Raw genomic sequence first — 22460 nt, 5'->3', positions numbered from 1 at the left:
CCTACGCTGCAAAAATATCTGGAGATCAACGAACTACAAGAAAAAGTTGATAGGTAGAGATGCATTCGAAAAGTCAACATGAAGGCCGTACAACGCTCTTGTTGCGGCATCATAAGAAAGCTTTGTCGGGAGGCCAGTAATGAACCTTTCTAAAATATCCATTCTCCCGCCTATAATGAATGAATCTTTATGATAAATAAAGCAGTTTTTATTTAAGTTAATCCACCATTTTTTGACAGCAGTAGGAAAAAAACCAAAGCTTTAGTTTTCACCCGTTAGTTGCGCAAATTTTCCCAGACTTTTGTTTGTTTAATCACAATTTTTACGACATCGCTCGACATAAAGGGTGTCCACGATGAAATTGCCTCACACAAAATTGATTCGCAAAATTCGAGTTTTCATCCGATTGCCATCAAATTTTCAGGGATTGAAAAATAACTATTAAACTTCATTTTACCATTTTACTCGTATTTTATTCACAGTCCATACGCAAATGCCCGCACCTTGGCCTTAACCCCGGCCATAAGATTGTGCTATGCTATGCTCAAACAGTCCACAACCTGTGAATCAACCGTTTTTTGCATGTAAACCCATACTTTCTTCAGTTCCTTGACTGTCTTCACTTCCTCAGGTTGTTTAAGAAGGTGCTGCTTCATAATCGCCCAGTACTTTTCGATGGGGCGGAGCTCCGGAGTGTTGGGAGGGTTGAACATTTTTGGCACGAAATTGGCCTTATTGTCCGCTTACCACTTCAGCACGTCCTTGGAATAGTGGCATGAGGCCAAATCCGGCCAGAAGATTGTTGGGACGTTGTGGGCTTCCGGAGAGGAAGCAGCCGCTTCTGGAGGCACTCTTTCATGTACACCTGTCCGTTCATCGTGTCCTGGCACACGAAAGGTGCACTCCGCTTCCCGCACGTGCAGATGGCTTGCCAAACCGGGAATTTCATCGCAAATTTGGACTGAGTGCGGACGTCCATGATGCAGCATTCAACTTTCGTCAGTATGTTTAGGTACAACTTCCTGGCACGGGTTTTGGCGGACTTGTTCGGCTTCTCGTTGCGATTAGAGGCCTTTTGTACCTTGAACGTTCGTAGCCTAGCCTTAGTTTTGGCCTTCTGGACAAAACTTCGGCTTAGGTGCAGCTTCTTAGCCACATCCCGAACGGAGGCGGTCGGGTTTCGGTTGAAGGCCCCAACTACGCGGTTGTGGTTTTTGGTGTTGTACGGAATACTTTTTCCTTCACTTCTGAGCTTCCGATCGGTGGTCAATCGTTCCTCGAACCGCTTAATCGCTCGCGACACCGCGGAATTCACGATTCCCAACGTTTTAGCGATGGAACGATGCGAGAGATCCTTGTTCTCGTGATGAATGCGCCAGATTTTATCACGCACGAGCTGTTCTTCCGACTCCATTTCCGCGAGTTTTAATAACAGGACTTTAAAACTTGCAGGATGTAAATAAAGCACTATGAACTAAATCCACCCAAATTTTCAATAAATTCTACCCAACGGTTAAAAAGTTAGAGCAATTTAATGGTGTGGCAATTTCATCGTCGACACCCTTTACATCAATAAACAAAGCTTCAATGGAAATAAAACCGACGAACAAAAGTATTATTTTACGACAATAGCAAGCAACATTTTGAAAAACGATGAAAAATCCATTCAACATCTGTGACTCAGAAAGAATAGGTGCTAATTTGTTCGAGTGATCGCAATCGATTCTCTCTCTCGATGATTATGGTCTCGTGATTCTTCTCTCTTGCATCCACACTTCGCTTCTATCAGTGAAGAGTGAGTGAGCTATCTGTAAATTCAGTTTCTGAGAGATAGAAAAAAGTTTCAGCGATTCTGGGGATTTGTTCACTCGAAGTTGCATCGTATAATCGACTGATAGGCGAGTTGATTAACACGTTGAAAAAGATCGAATGTTCATCGCCGATTTTATAGCCAATCATCAACATTGCCTGGAAGCGAAAATGGTTAGGGGGTGGAAGACTCTCCCAGAAAGTCCATTTTTTACAACGAAAAAAAAGTTAAGACAACATCTTGAAATTTTATGCATTTCTGTATATTTTTTTCATCGATTAAGAAGGGAAACTTTGACCGCTTCAAGGTTTTACATTCCGAAGTTCGATTGAATTGAAAATCTGGATGGGGACTTTTTTCGAGAAAATGATGCTTTTGAGCCCTACTGCTAAACGAAATTCGAAGGTCAAATTTTTGCACCTTCTAATGAACAGTAATGCCAAGCCCTACCTAATATTGAGGCAAAATTCAAGATCAAAGGCTCACGGAAGGGTTTGAACCCCAAACCCCTCACTAACATCCCTGCGGTTGTTCGTTAAATATCAATTGATTGATTTTGCACAGAAATTATTAAATTCAATAAATTAAAGCAGCAAATATTGTTTTATGATAACTCTTATTTAAGATGATAGTAAATGTTAACTTCTTGACCTTTGCACTGCATAATTCACTATGTTTGAAAACTATTTTCGCCACTGTGGTCGTGTACAGAAAACCACAAACCCGCCCTTATTATGTATGTTTTAATCGAAATGCCAGAAATGCTTTGACATCAAATGCAGTAACCGCAGCTGGTTGGCAACTCGGTATTCCCATAACGATCGCAACTGAGCGCGACAGGTTACTAAATAATTAGTGTTATTCTAAAAGGTAATATCTACCTGAAATATGCGTGTACATTTAGTATTCGGAGGGAGTGCCTTGTGTGTGTTTATCGTTTGAAGTTTAATTCTGCTGCTTTGTTTTTCAATTGCACCTACTACAATGCAAAGTACTGCAGTTTATTAACAATAGAAAACCATGCTCTCAACTGTTATTCAGATATCACCGCTCAGTAACTAATCGATGAGTTTTTAAACACACACTGGAAGGTATATTTTCGCTCATTCTGAAAACATTCGCCCGTGTGCTACGGTATGAAATCAATGCGCATTGAGAAAAAAATCCGTTTCACAGTTTCAAATGAACGAATTTATTGCTATTCATCAAAGCTTTAAAAAGCATAGCACCCAAGTTTTGCCCGGCGCTCAACAAAAAGTTCACGCAACAACGGAGAAAGTAACTTAATCAGCTTTATTTTCAATTCATTCCCAACCTGTATCAACCAATGCGATACCAGGAAATCATTCGAATCAAAAGTTTTCCAAGGACGGAAAACTAGTCAGCCATCTGAGATGGCCACAAGTGGGTTGTTTAAACGATTCCAGCAGTAAAAACAATTTGTTTAGAGGAAAATTCACTCTGAACTAGAGTAGTCGGGCCGGTCATATAATGAGTTTCTAGGAGCACGAAAGTCGGAAGAGTTACCGCAAACACGTTCAACCCAAGTGTCACTTCCTCTATAAAAACTATTGATTAATGGGAGGCTCTTTAAATGAGTTTTCCGTAGGATTAGTTGCCGCAAGCCACAATAATAATGCCGGTTGCGGTGGCGAAGTGTCCTATCCGTTCATATATACAAGAACCGGCTGCCGGGTTAACGTTTTCTTGTTCTTGTGACCTAACCGCATGGTCTGTATACTGTACATACATGCATACGTGTATACGCCACACCTTATGGAAAATAATTTTCCGTCCGACAGCCTCTATCTTCGGGGTGATGCCCAAACTATGTCACACCGTTTTGGCAAGTCATTTCTGTTTTATGTATATTTTCCAAAGCAGGTGCCATTTGGCACGATTTTTCGAGCGCTTCTCGTGACACTGAAACGGTGTGACATCTTTTGTGCATGTCTCCTAAGGGAAAAGTCAGCAGCATCAGTAACGTTATGCTATTTCTTTCTTTCGTTTATCTGTTTTTTTTATGCCCCATCTAGAGTAGCGAACCTATACATTAGAGAAATGACAAGACACTCACCGTTAAGGCAACTGTCAACATCGAAACGGATAACGGCAATGCAAAATGATACATCTCGCCCGTTTTGATGTTGACAGTTGCCTTAACGGTGAGTGTCTTGTCATTTCTCTAACGTATAGGTTCGCTAATCTAGAGCCTCGTCGTGGCAGAAATATTTGCTTGGAAATGAGATACCATTTCCGTCGCAACTCGTCGTTCTCTATGGCAGAATTGTATAAATGATTGAAGCTTTGAAAAGTGATGACATTTTTGGGGCTTTGATATTATACTTTTTTTTTGTACGGCTTCCAGGTCAAAACCCCTACCCGCGGGATATGTCTTGAAAGTTACGCTCTCATGTCCAATCTATCTTAATATCAACCTAGGCTTCTTAAAGAAAAAATAGAATGAATATCTCTCTCTCTCATAGCCCCTGACTAGTCTGGTTTAGTTAGCGGTCAAAAAATACGTTCAGGCCGGGTTATTATGCATCAGTAAAAATAGGAGACTGTCGTATGTATTTTTGTCTGAATAATAATTTTCAGTATTAGGACATTTATGAAAATTTCACCCATATTGTGGGATTTACCAGGCATTATAATCTTTTATTTTTCCAGTTGGCGCTTCAGGCTAGCTTTTTTCGTTTTTGTCGACCAGTGTTATCATTACTATAGCATGAATGTGTTCAAACAAAAATCATTAGTTCCTGAGCACACCACGATAGTGCAATTTTTGTGTAAATGCACCATTGAATATGTGGTAAACGTTTCGTTAGTTCACACAGCATTGTAAATACAATGCACAAATGAGTGTTGTCTAATTTTCGGACGTAGGGTGAGGCTCGAGTGGATTTACCCAATCCTGTTTAGAAGAGGACAGGAATCCTACAGCGATGTTCGTGTTTGTTTGTGATTAACACTAATTGCTGCCTATTGCATGCCAATGTAGGAACCAGGCTTGTAAACGGTCACCATTTTCATTTGATCTCGCTTCCTTAGCGTGCGTCACAGTCGGCTTTCGCTCGTATATGTAAAACAACCAAACCATCGCCGCTCAGCTCACAGAAAGAAAAGGATAGTCAAACGACACTCGCGTATCAAAGAGATGCACACTGTCAATCATTTAGCGATGTTATTTCGGCCTTTTTCTGTCGACTTCGTTCATTTATGCTGAGAAATATTATTATAAAATCAATGATATAAATAATTTCCAGAATACACGCACACAACGTGCGTAATTCTCATTTCTAGAAAAAATGTCAAAATACGTTTGAGGAAAATAACGTCGTGATGGCGATACTTATTTGACATGTTTGTTTAAGAATGTATTCAGACAGCGAGCCTTGGTAGCGTCAGAGGAAGAAGAAGACGATTATCGCAGTGAAAAGTGGTTCTACCGTGACCATTCCGAAGCCTGGTAGGAACACTTTCACGAGCCTAAACAATAAAATGTTGTTTGCCCGATAAGCAAACATTGAGCTCGCTTCGAATGTTCGTAATTGATTTATTGCTAAATATTCCAAATTACGAGATGAGATTTTGTTCAATATTTGATGCAAAAGTGCATGTGTAACTTGGTAACTTTCACAAAAATATGATAATTGTATATCATTTTCATGGTACAATGATTTTTAATGTTGTTCAAGATAAGCACACATGGTTGCTTTTTCACATCAAAAGCATGTTTTCCACAGTTTAAATAGCTGTGAAATTTCAATTATTGAAAAAAAAATTGATATTAATTTGGAGCGTGTTTCAGATGCAACACTCACAGGCCGCTGCTGGAGTAAACCAAACCACAAACCACTTCTGTCGAGAACTGCAGAACAGATAGGGAAAAATATGGATCATGAATTACAGGATAAACTCACGCCATGAACTTTTTTTTAAAGGTGGAGTGAAAATGCGTGTTCGCAGGCCGCAAGCCTCACGTGGCAATTGAATAGGTACGGTCGTTGGAGAGGCAAATCGTTTCGTATCACGGCACAAACATGAAGAAAAAGGAGCTTGAATACTATACAACAGCTGTAACTGCTCTCAGACGGTACGAGTGAAGGTAGTTATTACCTCTACTCGTCCGTCAATCCGAACACGTATGGATTTTTGAATTTTTAAATTATTTACCTATATAACATGACTTGAGTCGTTTAAAATAAAAAATGACTAGTCAATTAACTAAACGTAGAATCAACTGGGAATATGATCATACACAATTCGATTGTGAGACCTTCGACCACTGTACCAAAAAAGTACCTAAGGAAAAATGGAGGAAAATTAAAACCTAATTTCAACAAAAACCAATAAAACAATAATAACATGCAAATTAATCGCGTCTTTCGTTAGTCTGAAATGTACCTTGGTTTTTACTGAACATGAATGGGTCAAATATAAATAGATTTAAAAGGCCTGAAAAAACGCAAAAAGCTACCTTATTAACTTTAAAACAACGGTGACTATGGATGTGAACAAGAGCGGAGAGACCATTTTTGTAATGTTAAAATCGTTAAAAAACTGTCCACGCGGTATGTGGATGGCCCCTTGTCTAGTAGATGCCACGGCCACGCTAACGAACGTAATAGTGACTGTCCATTTGAAAGTCACAACCAATTTATTACGTTTTGTTGACTCTTTTCCACTTCATTTCGCCGAAAGTTTGCTTCACTGGGGACGGAGATACCGTGGTTTAAAGCCTCAGAAAACAATTTAGAAGAACATCCAGTGAACATGAGAATGAGAAACTTCGGAAATCGTTCTTATCTGCTTCCGAATCTTCTGCTTTCAGCCGATGCTAGGGAGCAAACTTTAGATTGATCGAAACAGCCTTTATTAAAGCCCTGGGATTATATAAAGTTAGACGGAAAAAATTAGGACGCAAAACCAGAGAAGATTCCTTTTATTAAAGTAGGAGTTTGAGCGCTTTGAGAGAATTCTGATTACAATATGTTTTTGAATACATTTTCCATACTTCCCGATTTTATAAGAATAACGGTGCAGACGCTTGGCGAAGACAGTCGAATATTCTCTCAAAATTTCGTTAATAGTAAGAAGTTACATAAATGCGTCGAATTCGTCGACTTGAAATAGGTATTTCCATCACGAGCAAAATATTTGTTTTGCAAAGCGTTGTGCAGTGTCAGTGCTTAAAAATGCTATAAACACATTCCTATCTCTTTTACACCAGGACATCAAAATTTCAAACTGCATATTTAATCCAGAACTGTTGTGTGTGTATTCACATTCAAGCTTGATTAAATGATTGAATAAAAAACACTCATAGAAGATTGAAAAAATCATAGTTTTGAAACTATTTTTAACGAATATGCTTAGTATCATTTATATTGAAGCTATGGGTATGTGATACTTCAGAAAGTAAAGGGTTTTTATGGACGTGATTATGGCCTGAATGCAGTTATTACTGCCATTTAGTAGATTTAATTGGCAGGTCATGGAAAAACAGTTGCAATATTATGGTGTCGCGTTGCGAAAATAGTTGTTTTTTTTCGTATTGTGCAAATGTTACACACTGTAGAAAAGTAGTATTCAGGATTTTCTTAGTACTCGATGAGACCTTTCTTAGCATATGTTGGTGAGTGAAATTGGTGCTTTCTACTCAAAGTTACACTAAGGACAAAACTATGGTGTGGCGTTACGAGAATTTCATGTGTTTTTATAAAGTGGCCGAAAACTAGTTTTTAAGCTTTTGTCAGTGTATATTGATAATACATCACGAATCATGATGTGTAAAGTGACCAGATGGTTGAAGCGCCAATGCGGGACACATATTCAATTGTGCGTCGAACGGAGGGGAGGGGGGGTGGCTAAGAGTCGACTAGTTGCGTTGAATTGGTATAAAAACACGTGAATTGTTTTCAAAAGTCAACGGAACATTTTTCTAAACCAAAATATCTGGAGCAGCAAAAAAAATCTTTCCGAAAATAAAAAATTGAGACAATTGAACGTTCTATGAATGAAACATACGTTCTAGAAGTAACTTTCTTAGTAAAGCATTTCTATCGTTTGAAGCAACTTATGTACGCCATCAGCAACCTACAGTTTTTGTAAATAGTTTTTCTGCCGCTTCTTCACAAATTTAGCAAATTAACGATTAGCGTTTGGAAGACCAACATTTTGACGCCGCTAGCAGTTCAGCTGGCTCTGGACCGTTCACTCACGGTTCTGAAATGACTCATATAAACGGCTCATGGTTCACAATGATTCACGAGCGTTGACAGTTCGTGTTGTCTCGGTAAACTTCGGGTTTGCGCGAACCAAACAGTTCTGGTGCGCTCAAAGAACCGTGGTTCTTTCTCGTGAGCCGTTCGTTCTTTCGCTCTTTTCTAAAAACCGGTTCATATGAACAGCTCGTGAGCCGTTCGCCCATCCCTACACAAAAACAGTTGGTACAAATTTTCGACACTGCAAACGAAAGTGACAAAAACCACATTTTCACTGTCTCAAGTTGAAACGACCTTCAGCGTCAGCGGCGTCAATTTTCAATGAAAGTCCGGTCATTGAAAGAAATGAGATGTCTGATTACATGAAATCAATGAACTATATAAGCATCTACATTCTCAACCGCATGAATATTGCTAAGGCAACACAGTGTGGGCAAAATCACGGAAATGCTGATATCACTGTCAACTGATTGGAGCTGAAAGTCTCTTTCGTTCTCAGCTTGTTCGTTGAAAGTTGAAATTCAAAGATTTCAATTTCAACTGTAAATCATTTCATGACAGAGAAGGTTTGCAGCACAACCCACAGAAACCCCAAAAACGGATTCATTGATGTTTTTCAACATATCTTTTCTTACTTCAAGTACATTTGGATAGTTTAGCAATAAACTTTTAAATGGAGATTCGATAACCAAAAAATTTCTGCATAACTCGAGAACTGATCAAGCAAATAAAATCAAATTTTTCGTATGGACGTTTTTGGGAGTAAAAATTATTTTCCATACGAACCCATACGAACCCATACGGGCCCATACGAACAAAACATAAATTCCAGCATAACTTAGGAACTAATCAAGTCAATGAAACCAAATTTGTAATGTACAGGTTTTTGTGAGCAAGAAATATTTTCATGTTGATTCGACATCCTTCACTTTTCTGGAAGGGAAGGCTCCTATACAAATCAAACAGTAATTTCTAGAAATGGAACCAAATTTGACATGTGGAAGTTTTTGGGGGAAGAATATGTTTCTATAATGGTTTGACACCCCTCCAAATGAAACAGATATTTCAACCAATTTTGCGGAAAACAGCAAAATGATTGGGATGATGTACAGCAGCCAAATATCGACTACAGACGCAGTTTTTAAATCCAAGATGGATTCTGATTTCTGGGTATTAAAGAAACAGCTGAAAATGGCCCAATACCACCCACCCGTATTATGATTATATTCTGATATTCGTATTCTGATACTCAGATGCCAGAAATGGATTCCACATGCCATTTTGAAATCCAAGATGGCAACTTCCGGTGTCTGTAAAACAACTGAAAGTGTCCAAATATGGGTCTTTCCGGAACCGTAATGATTCACAGAGGTCACAAATCGACCTATGACATCAGTTTGAATTCTAAGATGGCTACTTCCGGTTTTTAAAAAACATACTAAATTTCTGATTTCCACCTCATTTTGGTTTTTTTGGATCCAGAAAAATACACAGAAGTAAAAAATCGAGCACAGACACCAATTTTTGATTCTAAGATGGCAACTTCCGGGGTCAAATGCCATCCAACATGGATATTTTCGAAACCAGAATGACGCCCGGAAATTGATTTAGCATGTCACTTTGAAATCTAATATGATGACTTCCGATTTCAGGAAAACAGCCGAAAGTGATATAATACCACCCAATATGGGTATTTCCGTAATCGTGATAATGTAATGAAGCCAACAATTGATCTCAGATAGCATTTCAAATTCTAAGATGGCGACTTCCGGTTTCTGGAATGGCCGAATACCAGCCAATATGGGTTTTTAATCAGAATAAGGATGATGCACAGAGACCCGAAATTGACTCCACATACCATTTAGAAATCCAAAATGAAACATAATAAGTTATTTGAGTTTAAATCTAATTTTTTAGCTTTTTTCACGAAATTTTTCAATTAATTTTAATTTTGCCGTCTATTTTTGTAAGAAACATACCAAAAATATACTATAATTTTGAAAGTATATTCAATTCCGAATCAAATGAAAGTAGTTTTGTGACAATCGGTTGATATTTGGCAAAGTAATATATTTTTTAAGAAAACCAGAATTTTTGGCTTCTATCGCACAATTATTTCACGGAGCTACAAATGATGAAAAAGTGCAAGAACTATTTATGTGACTTAGTGTGGGTTGTAGGTTTAGTCAAATGTTACTTGCGCGTTTACTTGAAGTTTTTCAAATACCCCAAAAAAATATTAGTTATGGTTAAAACCCTGTTTTTTACCATAGCTCACATTTTTATGTTTAATACGGTTATTTTTCAACCGATTTTTTATATTTTGGCTGTTTTGGAAAGGCGAGAAATAGAGCATTTGAAACATATAAATATGTCTAAAGAGTTTACCTATATGTGATGAATAGTTTTAAATAAAAAAGAATGTTTTATATTAAATAAAATAAGAAGATTTTTCCAAATTTTACCTATATGTGATGTTTTACAATAAATAAGATACCTAGTTTATGTTATCTTCAATTTTTTTCAAATTTATTCGCAATTTCTTACACATTTTTGTAATGAACGAGCTTTAATTGCTGTAGAATTTGAAAAGTACATTTAGTGCCAAACGAAAACAGTAAGTGTTTTGGCTGAAATATGACTTGATTTTTCCCACCATATATGTACTTAGATTTCGTCAAATCATTTCTCAGCCAAATTATAACAGATTTTCATCATCAGCACCTCTTGTTTTCGTTTGGTACCAGAAAGAACTTTCCAAGTTTTACAGCAATTGAAGTTCCATCATTACAAAAATGTGTGAAAAATTGCGAATAAATTTGGAAAAATTTTAAAATAACATAAACCATCTTATTTATTTCAAAACTATTCATCACATGTAAATCACATGTAAACTTTTAAGATATATTTATATGTTTCAAGTGCTCTAATTTTCACCTTTCCAAAACAGCCAAAATATAAAAAATCGGTTGAAAACTAACCGTATTAAACATAAAAATGTGAGCTAAGGTAAAAAACAGGGTTTTGAACGTAACTTATAATTTTCGGGCTATTTGAAAAACTTCAAGTAAACGCGCAAGTGAAACTTGACTAAAGTTACAACCCACACTAAGCCACATCAAAAGTTCTCGCATTTTTTCATCATTTGTAGCCCCGTGGAATAATTGTGCGATAGAAGCCAAAAATTCTGGGTTTCTTAAAAAAAGTATAACTTAGCCAAATATCAACCGATTTTCACAAAACTACTTTCATTTGATTCGGAATCGAATATACTTTCAAATATATACTATATTTGTGGTATGTTTCTTACAAAAATAGACGGCAAGTTTAAAACTAAATTGAAAAAATTCATGAAAAAATCTGAAAAATTTGATTTAAACTCAAATAACTCAACATGTTTTATTTGGTATTAGTAAAAACCTGTATATACTTTGAAAGTTTTATTTGTCTTCTTTCTAAAACTGCAAAAATATTGAAAAACGGTTGATAAATGACTGAGTTAAAAAATATTATATGCGCTGAGGTTCAAAAAAACATATTTTGACCATAACTTCAGATTTTGGGGGTGTTTGGAAAATTTGTAGTATGAGCGAATGTTACACTCAACAAGCCCAACAACCTATACTAGGTCACTTCAGAAGTTCTTGATTTTTTTTTTTCATTTGTAGCACAGTGTAATTGATTCGTCATGCATTTATAGAGTATAAACATATCGCAAGGTCAATCTTTAGATGTATGTAGGATCAATTGAAAATATTTGAAATTATCAAAATAAAGAAAGACTGTGCGGAACGAAGTTGACCGGTTCAGCTAGTATGTCATAAAGATACAGCTATTTTTGTTTACTAGTCGAAAAGTGGAGGGTGTGGAGAGATAACTTCTTAGCATAAACTACTTGTTTATCCTTGACTTCAAAGAACACTGTAGTAAAAGGTTAAGATCTGAATGAGACACAGCCTTTTATGAAGGAAAACTTTCTTAGTACGATACGGGTTAAAGTAATATAAATCTGATTTTTAATAAAATTAAATAATTTTAATTTTTCTAACTTCAAACTAAATGCAAAAGACATAGTATAAACTTGTAGGTATTAGCCTAAATGCCTGGGAACACTTCGCTAAAAATTCTGTCGAGTTAAAAATATATCGGGTTGAAGTACATGATACAACTATCTGAATCATTCATTTTTCGATTTAGTGCTAACGTAAAAACTGTATTAATCACACAAAAACGCGACGCGCTAACGGACACAACACTTATTGTTCTTACAAACGTAAAAGACGTCAACCGACCGGTACATCACATGCGATTCTAACCACTACGGCTCCCAAAAACAAGCCGCGTTTCATTCGATGGCACATCGGTTATACAGCATACCGATGGAGAAAGAGGATTTCGAAGCAGAAAGGAAGAAGATCAATGAAGCGGCCGATTCAAATGGTTACGATGAAGAGTTCGTTAACAAAATACTCCGGAAACATGAAAGGAAAAGACATCGACGAAACGCTACAACATTAGAACCAGAGAAGGAGGAGATTAAAAGTATAAGTTTACCGTTCTTTCCAAAACTGACCAACACAATTCAAACCGATCTGAAGCAGCATGGATTTCGGACAGCGTATAAGAGTAACCATACGCTGAAGGACCTCTTATGTTCTTTAAAAGATAAAATTTCGAGGGACGAAATGTCGGGCATCTACGAGATCCCATGTAAAAGTTGCCCTGCAATATACATTGGCCAAACCCGCAGGAAATTTAATGTCCGATTAAAAGAACATAAAAACGCGGTTGACAACGATAGACCCAACGAATCCAGCGTGGCCGTCCATTCTAAGGAGAACAACCATGTGATAGACTGGGATAACGCAAAACTGAAAAAATGTGTCAGAAAACCTTCTCATTTGAACGCTTGGGAATCTATGTTCATCGAGACTGCTGAAATGCCACTGATGAGCGAAGATGATGCCCAAATAACTTCTGCCTTATTCCAATTGACGAAACAGAAGATAATTTAACACCACCCCCCTTTCCGACGTGTACTGTACCAGTATGAATCTGTGCAATTTTCTATATGTCATCAGTTGGGCATTGTCCAGTAGATGGTCCACACGGGGACCGAAACCGGTCGACTTAAAAGGTAATTTTTTGTTGTCCTTTTACGTTTGTAAGAACAATAAGTGTTGTGTCCGTTAGCGCATCGCGTTTTTTTGTAACTATCTGAATTGCTAAACTAACCCGTCATAAGAAAGTACATTTAGTTGGCATTATTAAGGACTTGTTTGAGCATATGCTCTTTAAGCTAATTTTCAATATCCAGGCTAAAATGTACACCAAAGTCGGTTCCTCATGGTGTCGCGTTACGCTGGAATGTGTCTATAGTCGTTCCTTACGTTACACAGGTAATCCACAGTATTACGAATATTACATTTCTCTAAAGTGCAAGACTGAGAAATTAGTGGACTTCCGAAATAAAACTTATTGTCATTCTTTGAGACTTTTTATATAAACATATATACTAGGGTGGAGAAAAATGATCGATTTTCCAGAACCAAGCTTTTTTGGTTACTTTTGGGGTCCCAAACAACCCTAAACTTACCGGAAGTCGAACGTTTTGTCTCTGCTTGGCGCATTGCATTACAAATTTGTATGGAAATTTATATGGGAAAACCTACTTTTTTGCATTTACCTTTCTAGAGAGCTCAATAATACTCTAATAATGCACTACATTATGTTAAAGTATAGTATTTTAGATGCCTAACAACTTTGCCGAAGACATTGAAGAGCTAGAATGTCCATAAGAAGAGCTATAGCTGTTCAAAGTTGAGTATGTCGATTTAAATGCAGAAAATCTTGTTTTCTGTCAACATTACCAATTTACCGGTGTCAGCAGGATTCCCATCAGAAGTAACCTGTCGTAACGAGTTTATACACTCAGCTAGATCAAGCGAACAAATTTAGGTCAACATTCTAGGCGTAGGTAGTATCTACAACGTGTTTCTGAGGTCACTTCTGATGGAAATCTGACTGACGCCGGTACACTGGCAGTGTTGGCAGAAAAGATGATTTGCAACATAAATTTCGACATACTCAACTTTGAAAGCTCTAGTATTTTTTGGGACACCCTAGCTCTTTAGTGTCACCGGCCAAGTTGTTAGGCATCAAAAAACCTACCATTTGAAGTCATGAAACCTATGTTTTGGGCCATTTTGAGCTCTTTAGAATGGAAAATGCAAAAAAGTTGGTTTTTCCATACAAATCTCCATATAAATTTGAAATGCAATGCGCCAAGCGGAGACAAAACCAATCGACTTCCGATAAATTTAGAATTGTTAGAGGCCCCGAAAAGAACCGAAAAAGCTTTGTTCTGGCCTTCTGCTATCAAGTTTCGTTTTTTCCATATAACGATTCCCCACCCTAAAATATACAAATTTCTTCTGAAAAAAGCATGTCAATGAAACGAGTTTTTTAAATGGAAAAAAGTAACGGTGTTGAGCTCTTATAGCACTGTGCAATGTTCAAGATGTTGTGAAAATAGATCTTCTACAACTGTAACAGGATAGCCTTGCTTTCGATACGTCGACTTGTGAAAAACTGGATGCCCTCAAATGAACAGCTTACAGAATATTAATAAGAAATTTTTCCTTTAGAAGTAATTTAAACTCAATGAGATGAGATTAGGTTAATTATTGAAAATTTCAAAAATGTAAAAGCACCTAGTAACAATGGGATCTTCTACATTTTAATTAAACACCTCCCTGAGAGTGTTTCCCAGTACCAAAAAATATCCTTTCATCATGGGTCTTTAACGTTGAATCACTAAATAATACAGTGCTTTTTCGTTTTTATCAACAGTCGTTTTTACCACTACTCGCCAAATTCACGCTCGATTTTCTCACTGTTTTTTTTTTCGTTTTTATCACGATTTTTAAAGAAAAACTTTAAATCAAGAATAATGTACTTCTATTTGTTGAAAATGTATTCGAAACATCATTTTCACTTGTGCCTTGTGTCCTTGCATGTGTATAGTTTTATGAACTCAATTTATTTGATCAATTTTCTGAGGCAACCAAGTGTCATATCTGTTACAAAAAATTTGTGTCATAATTTTGAGAAAAATGTATCGTAAAATACGTATTTCATTGACTTTGAAGCAAAAATTACGTATTATTCGAGCAGTTGAGAAAAAAGATCTGTTAACAACTCAAATAGCCGTACAGTTTGGTCCTCATAGATAGTGAATTTAAATTTTATAAAATCTGGCGGTTCCACAATTTCACATAATCCAGCATTAGACTCTGCTAGCTATGCTAAATAATGGGCAGTACAAATCATATTGATATTGCATGTATAATAGCCGTGAGAAAGTTCGCGAGAATGCAATGGAGAAAACTATCATAAACTAACCTTTTCTTGTTTATTCATTTGTATCTTGAGCTTATATTCCATTCAAACATGAAAGTGCATCATTTTACTCGAAATATCATAAATTTCAATTGAATCCAACACAAAAAATTAAATTTTTATCATTTCGCTAAATTCACGGTTTCGCCAAATTCACGGTAAAATTTTTGTTGAACGTGATAAAATCGAAAAAGCACTGTAATTAAATCTCAAACGGGTTACCAATTGAAAGCCCACGGAATACGAGGGAAAATTAAGAAAAAACGATTTCAATGACGTTCCGTGAAGCTGAACAACATTTTGCGGGGAATTAGTGTCAACGAATGTCGTGGGTGACTGTAACATGAAAGCGGAAATACACAGAGGACTGCCGCATTGAGCTGCCCGCTGAATGCCGTTATCGACATGATTTGCACGTCTATCTATGGCGTGCTAGAAACCTCCTGGGAAGTGATATCCAATTCTCGATTAATGATGTTACTAGCAACCACCGTAGACTAAACTTTTACATCATCCCCGGTAGCAATTACTTATCCTGTCATTTCGCTGCAGAGTACATCCATCGAACAAATTGAATTAATTTAGTTTTAAAGTCGTTGTTGATGTTGTTCATCGGCATTACCACTGAGTCTGCCCCCTGCCTGTAGGTTCGTATCGGAAGTCGTGACACCTGTTATCACAAGCGTACTCCATGAACACGCGACAGGGAACGAGCAACTTTCGTATTGTTAGCGAATTGAGATACTGGCACAGAACAAGCAAGTTGCATCGGTACTTGTAATTGGTGAAAGGATTTACCGGGCTTGTGAAACAGAGTGCTGGAACTATTGAGTTGTTCCGACGAACGGCGTCGTTGCGTGGGACGCATAGCAGGCGGGCGGGCGTCGTAGGAGGTGTGTAAACTTACCGCAAACAGGAAATTGAAGAAAAACACCAGATAACGCACGCAAGCTACTCCCACCGACGGCATTTTGACGGGCGTGGGTCTTGAGCTGGGTGATATAAAGTCAGTGCTTTAATGTTTATGATCGAGCTGAAATGAGACAAAAAGAAAGGAAAAAATGTTGCATTATGCGAGATGACTTAATTCACTTTCAAGAATTACTCATACGAAAAACAGTTCAAATTAATAACTGAATTTTATTTATCCGATATTGCATTTCATTTATTTCTTTTTACCAAAAAAGAAAAAAGCAAATTCATTTATCCTATTCAAGTTAGTCGTGTAGCAAAAAAAAAAGAATTTCTCTTCTCCGAAACGATTCCATGACTCGTTCAGTCATAAAATCGTCATTGCTTTGCCACGAAACTGAAATCATCACAAAGCATCACAGCAAAAAGTGTGCCAATCCTTTCAGAACCATTATGCAGTCTGGAAAACGTCTACTTCGCGTAGCATTTTATCACCAGTAGAGACCTCGCTACGGTATGGCATCTATTCATCCACTGACACAGCCATGTTTGTTGGAGCGTTGCTTGGGTTGTTGATGAGAAATGGAAAGGCGGACAAATGCGGTCAGAGCGTCCAACCTCCAACAATCGAAATTTCGCAATGAGGTATCATATTTTCGACTTGAACAAGCATTTCAATTTGAATTTTCAGCGGCTGTGAACTTACGACTACCTGCAATCGGAACGGCCTTGATAGTATTCCAGTGTGAAACAAACAAACAAACGAAAGATTCTGTGTCTGGATGTTATTACATTGTCCAATGCTAGAGTTCATGCAAAAGTTTTTCGGAACCTCATTCCAACTATGAAGTGACTTCGTTGGAGCCTACATTCGAGGTGGGGTTCAAATATATACTGGAATCTTTCATGGCATGATGGATTACCCATCATTCAAAGGCGTTGTTGTTATTGTTATTTTATGAAAGCATGAGTAAATTTTTCCTGATCAAAATAATAACGAGTATCCTAAGAGGGAATTGATTGAAAAATTCGCAACACTGCAACCACTTGTGAATGAAAAGCAGGAAAGTACCGAACGCACCTTCTAATGAAACAGAAAGCCTAATTAAAAGCACATTTCAACAATTCCATTGCTACAACAAAGGATTTCACCCTTGCACCTTCGGTCATTACGTTTGTAAGGTTTCGTCGGTGTGAAATAACGTCGGCTTTCCGCTGGGGGAAAATTGTAGCCAGGATCGACCAAGTGTTTAACGATAATTATACTGTTCAAATTTACGACAGTGTACCTACTAACAATCCTCGGCGCAACGCCAAACCTACAATAACAAGCGGCCTGTTCGTCTCACAGTTGCCCCCAGATGGAAGAAAATTGCTTCGGGTGATTGAAACGCACTCATAAAGGTTAACAGCTTCAGCACTAAATACCTTCGTTGAGTAGAAAAAGTTTTCCCCGGCGGACTTCCCGTTGGCTGAGGGAGGGAACATAAATGGGATAGGACTGGGAATGTCGTCTCAGTTCGATCTATGTCGGCGTCTACGTGGTGCGTCTAGCATTTCTATGGTTGCGGAGACGTCAACTCCGGACTGCTGGTCGTAGATTTATGGATGGTCGTAATCGTGACCTAATGCGTTGCAAAGCCCGTGCGGGTAGAAGAATCACGTATAATGCCGGAAACGAACTGTGATGTTTAGAATAGCACTAAATCATTGGGTATACAGGACATTTGTGCGTGACCGGTGAAAATTTTGCTTGGTGTAAAGAATACAAATTTAAGATACAAGTGTGAATTAGAAAATTTTGTCGAGCGGCATAAAACTCGGTGAATTAACCTTCTAGATTGGTTTTAAATTGGTACTAACGAAGGGTCGAAAAAGTTCAACATCAATTCATAAATCGAGCTATGGGGACCTTCTTCGTTTTAAGAAATCATCCTACCTCCTTTCATAATAAGGCATCTTAAGATTTCGTAATAGAGATGGGTTCTACTACATTGCACGTTTTGCCAAGAATTTAATTTTAATAGGAAAAAATATTAGGCAGCGCTTTCAAAGTTCATTCAGTTTCCTATTTTCTACAAAATTTATCGCGGTTCAGCTGCAAAGATAGCGCTGTGATATCAACTTTCTCCTACACAATGGAGCTTTGCAAAATATTCATCTCCTAAATTTTCAGAGATATACTATTTTTAGCGAAATTTGTCTTAATTTCTCGTTTTTTTTTGTGAGATTCTTATGAATTCTGTCCGTTCTTGCCTGCACAGTATTGAAATTTTGACGTAGAGTTTCGTCTTGCGGCCACATTGTGGGGCGCAAATTGAAACATCGAGAGCGTCACGAAAGTTGTCTAATTTCACATACTTTTAACTCAGTCCGTTGCAAACGGATTCCCTTCGTTCTTACATAAATCGGTAGGAAAACGAGCTAAGGGCCTACCAAAATGCGGGAAATTGTTATTTTATTATGCTAACTATTGTACTACAGGCCATGTTCGATTTTGGCAACACGTCCGAATTTGAATTTTTTATGATGCCTACCAGACTAAAGAGAAAATTCAATAGCCAACTATATATCCAATCCGTGTTGTCCGATGCCTACCGGACTGAAGCGAAAATTCAATACAACGTTTGGATGGTTGCTTGTGGCAGCACGTCCAAAGTTATTATGTTGTTAAAACTGAACCGTGCCAAAAACGAAACGTGCCAAAATCGAACGAGGTCTGTATCGAAAAATGTTGAACCTTGTTTTGAACACAGATTACGATCAATCAGCATTGAAAACGAGGCCAAACATCATCTAATATGGGTATTTTCAAAACCGGGATGATATCCAGAGACCGAAATCGATCAAAAGCGCCCTTTTGAAGTTCAGGTTGATGACTGATAGTTTCTGGAAAACAAAAGAAAATGGCCGTTGAGTCGACATACTAAATTAACTAATACCTTTAGTTTGTCTGATTCTGAAAAACACCTTTATTCAGTACATCCTAGTATCTTTTATCTAAATATCGTACATGGTCACTTAGCGATTCTTAAGGTAACATTCCAGTATCATTGTTCCGAGTGCTTCTACGCATGTCTGTACAGGCATATACAGAGCGCAACACGGCTATACAATTTGTCATTCTATTATTGAATCCTTCCAGCTTTCATTAGGATGGTTCATCATTATTAGGTACGTATTACGTATTAAATTTGATAACCATATTTCTTCCTTTGTCCCTTTACATAGGGAAATCAGTTCAGCCTCTGTTTAAGAAAGACTTACTGTAGGTTGTCTCTTCGCCGACCAGGAAACTACATTTCCATAAACCAAGAAAAGGTTTCCAGGATTTTATCTTCTATCTTCGTAATTATTTCCATAATAAGCATTTCCAATTCCAATTCCAATGCTCTTGCATTATCATGAAAACTATAAAAAAGTTGTAGATCCTTTGTTCCTTGCAAATATCGGAGATTTCTCATGAATCTTGCTCAGGATACTTACAGCTGCGCTGATATCACGACGAGATATTGATGCTAAGTATTGCAAACATCCCAATAAAGCCTTATAGGGCTCTTCCGTTATATTGCATTTTGATGATTCCCATTTTATAATTGTATCCATAGGCATTGCAACTGGCTCGCAAACTTACATACCAAATCGATATAGAATCTTACCGACATAACTCTTTTGAGAAATTTTTATTTCTTGTTTCTCTAAATTTCTGTGGATTTCCAATTCCAAGTAATTCTTGATTTCTTCTAGATCTTTCGTTTGGAATCTTTTTAATAATTTTTGATACATCCAATAGACTAGCAATATGATCAGAAAAAATAAGGATAACATTCACTAGAGCTAGACAGCTTAGAAAATCGTAACTTTGTCATGATTTCGTCAAAGCCTAGGATCCAGCTTCTTCAAACCTGTTTCAAGCCATAAAGACTCCTATTCAGACAACAAATTAGACCTTTCCATCTTCATCACATGGATATTTTATGTAAACTTCTTCTTTTAAATTCCCATTGAGAAATGCTGTTTTAATGCTGTTCTGATATATTTTGATTTAATATAAGTTGGAATACTATTTACTAAACTCCATGTACTATTCTCTTCTAGTGTTACCAGTTCTTCCTGAATTGTAGCCTTCAATTTTGGCCAGTCATCTCTTTTCATTACTTTTCTTACTAAGCTTGAGGAATATCCGATCCGATTCATCTAAATCATCAACTGAACTACACGCAAAAGTTGAATGGTGCGGTACCACATCAATATTGTGTTTAATTAGCACATCTTCTGTACTATTTTGAAGCGTCAGCGTCAGTAAATTCTGTTGCAACAAGGCTCGCTATCGGCTGTTTCGGTTACGGTGATTGAGGATGCACGAGCCTTTGATACACACCGACTCGCGAAAGTAACCAGCGGTTTTTTGAGCGCCCCAAAACTGATCGTTTGCCTGAAACCGAAGTCTACCGAAACATCACGAGTTTGTGTGTATGATTTCTAATTTCGATTTCGGTCAAAGTATTCATTGCACAACTGTTGCGTTATGGATTCAACACATTTGTTGAGCTAATTTCAGAGCAATGAATGTGCGTTTGAGAGGGCACATTGGTTGATTAGAGCTTGATTTTTTGCGTGGGATATCTGCATCGTCAGATTCCTACACCCGAAGGTGCGATATTCTGGTATAGGTCTTTAACTTCGCTACCAGAATCTTGTGTATCCCGAATGGATTCTTCATCCCAAAGTCCATTCTTGCCATATCCGTAAAAAGTCAATCTTCTACTTTTGTTGTCCAACTTCTTACGTCTTTTTTTGGTACCTTTCCATAGGCTAAGCATTCAAAGGTTCGCAAAAAATGTTATTTTGGTTTTGTAACAAACCACATACAGGCAAACCACAAACGTGACTTCAACTCCTATTATTTTCGATAGGAACGCTGGGCAAATACGCAGACACAAAAACTGCTTCACCACGTAATTTCTTGGGCAAATTATTTCCATTCAACATCGCTCTCGTTTTATCTAAAAGAGTGCGGTTCGTTTTCTCTCTCCCCCCATTTTGTCGTGGAGTATATAAACTTAGCTTCCTCTAAATAGGTGGTCGTTTTTCTAAGTGTAAACCATCAACCATTCACTGAGAAACCAATTTTTCTACATTCTTATAGCCCTAGTCTCTTGTGCCAAAGCTGAAGCGGACTATCGACTTTACCAATACAAGAAACATCATCATCGTCAACATCAATCAACAAGTAGAGAACGAAAAGACCACCGATTTTCTTCCCAGAAACAATGACTTCCCTAGATCTCACGGCTATCGTCACGCCGCGATCATCGAAAGACACACATTGACCTACGGTCTAGAAACGGATAGGAGATTGTATTGTAAATTCGTTATAAAAAGCACATCTTATAATTTATATCCGTTTTTTTTCTCCGGTCGTATAGCAAGACTTTTTAATATTACCACTCTTCTCGTTCGTCCTACCAAGACCTCACCGTCCTTGACTGTCGAAACCACCACTGAATTTACAGCCTAGCAGGCTTCCTTGACTGCGTCGTCTCCAACCATGTGATTGCTCGCGTGGATTCAAGCGAACAAGGTTGGACCTTGCTGGTTGACGCCACCGGTTCTGCAAGCTGTTTGGGTGCAACGACCAAGCCACGCTCACTTGAGAATTTTTCTCATCGATATCCAGCTGAGACAATACCCTTTACTGGATTCGACGAGGTGGTTGTCGTGTGGTTGCGTTCTAATGGGGCTTGTTTCCTCTCAAAAACGCTCACCAGAGCAACATTTGCCAAACCTGTTCAGCAGGCGATAGCATTTTGACTTAGTGTGGCCGACCTTGCCACATTCGTAGCACGCCCGGGTCTCCTTCCTCTTCTTCTTCCTGGGCTGGTGTTTGGCAGCCATTGCTATGTTGAACGGCTCAGGCTGCTCCTTGCTCTCCTCGGCGTTCAAGAATGTCTGGAATTGTGGCTAGATCAGCTTGCCGCATCACCGCGATGGCATTTAGAATGGTGGTGTGCCGATCAGGGATGGCAACCAGCAGGGTGTTATTCTTCTCGCTTGCCGAGATAACGTTGCCGGATCTCTCAAGTTTCTGAATGTATCGCTCGTGC

At 37.9% G+C, this 22460-nt stretch overlaps 1 protein-coding gene across 2 annotated transcripts in view; it reads right to left on the bottom strand.

Moving 5' to 3' along the window:
* LOC129730792 (CD63 antigen) overlaps positions 1 to 22460 on the bottom strand; it is a 115586-nt gene that overhangs the window by 20920 nt on the left and 72206 nt on the right. For both annotated transcript variants that reach the window (XM_055690362.1, XM_055690361.1), the window contains one exon: positions 16349 to 16474. In XM_055690362.1, coding sequence (XP_055546337.1) covers positions 16349 to 16411 — 63 coding nt within the window. In that variant the 5' untranslated portion in view covers positions 16412 to 16474. The remainder of the gene's footprint in view (positions 1 to 16348; positions 16475 to 22460) is intronic.

Source organism: Wyeomyia smithii, chromosome 3 (genome assembly GCF_029784165.1).
Source record: "Wyeomyia smithii strain HCP4-BCI-WySm-NY-G18 chromosome 3, ASM2978416v1, whole genome shotgun sequence".
Lineage (NCBI taxonomy): Eukaryota > Metazoa > Arthropoda > Insecta > Diptera > Culicidae > Wyeomyia > Wyeomyia smithii.
Note: the sequence above shows the minus strand (reverse complement) of the source record. Positions and strands in the feature narration are given on the sequence as shown.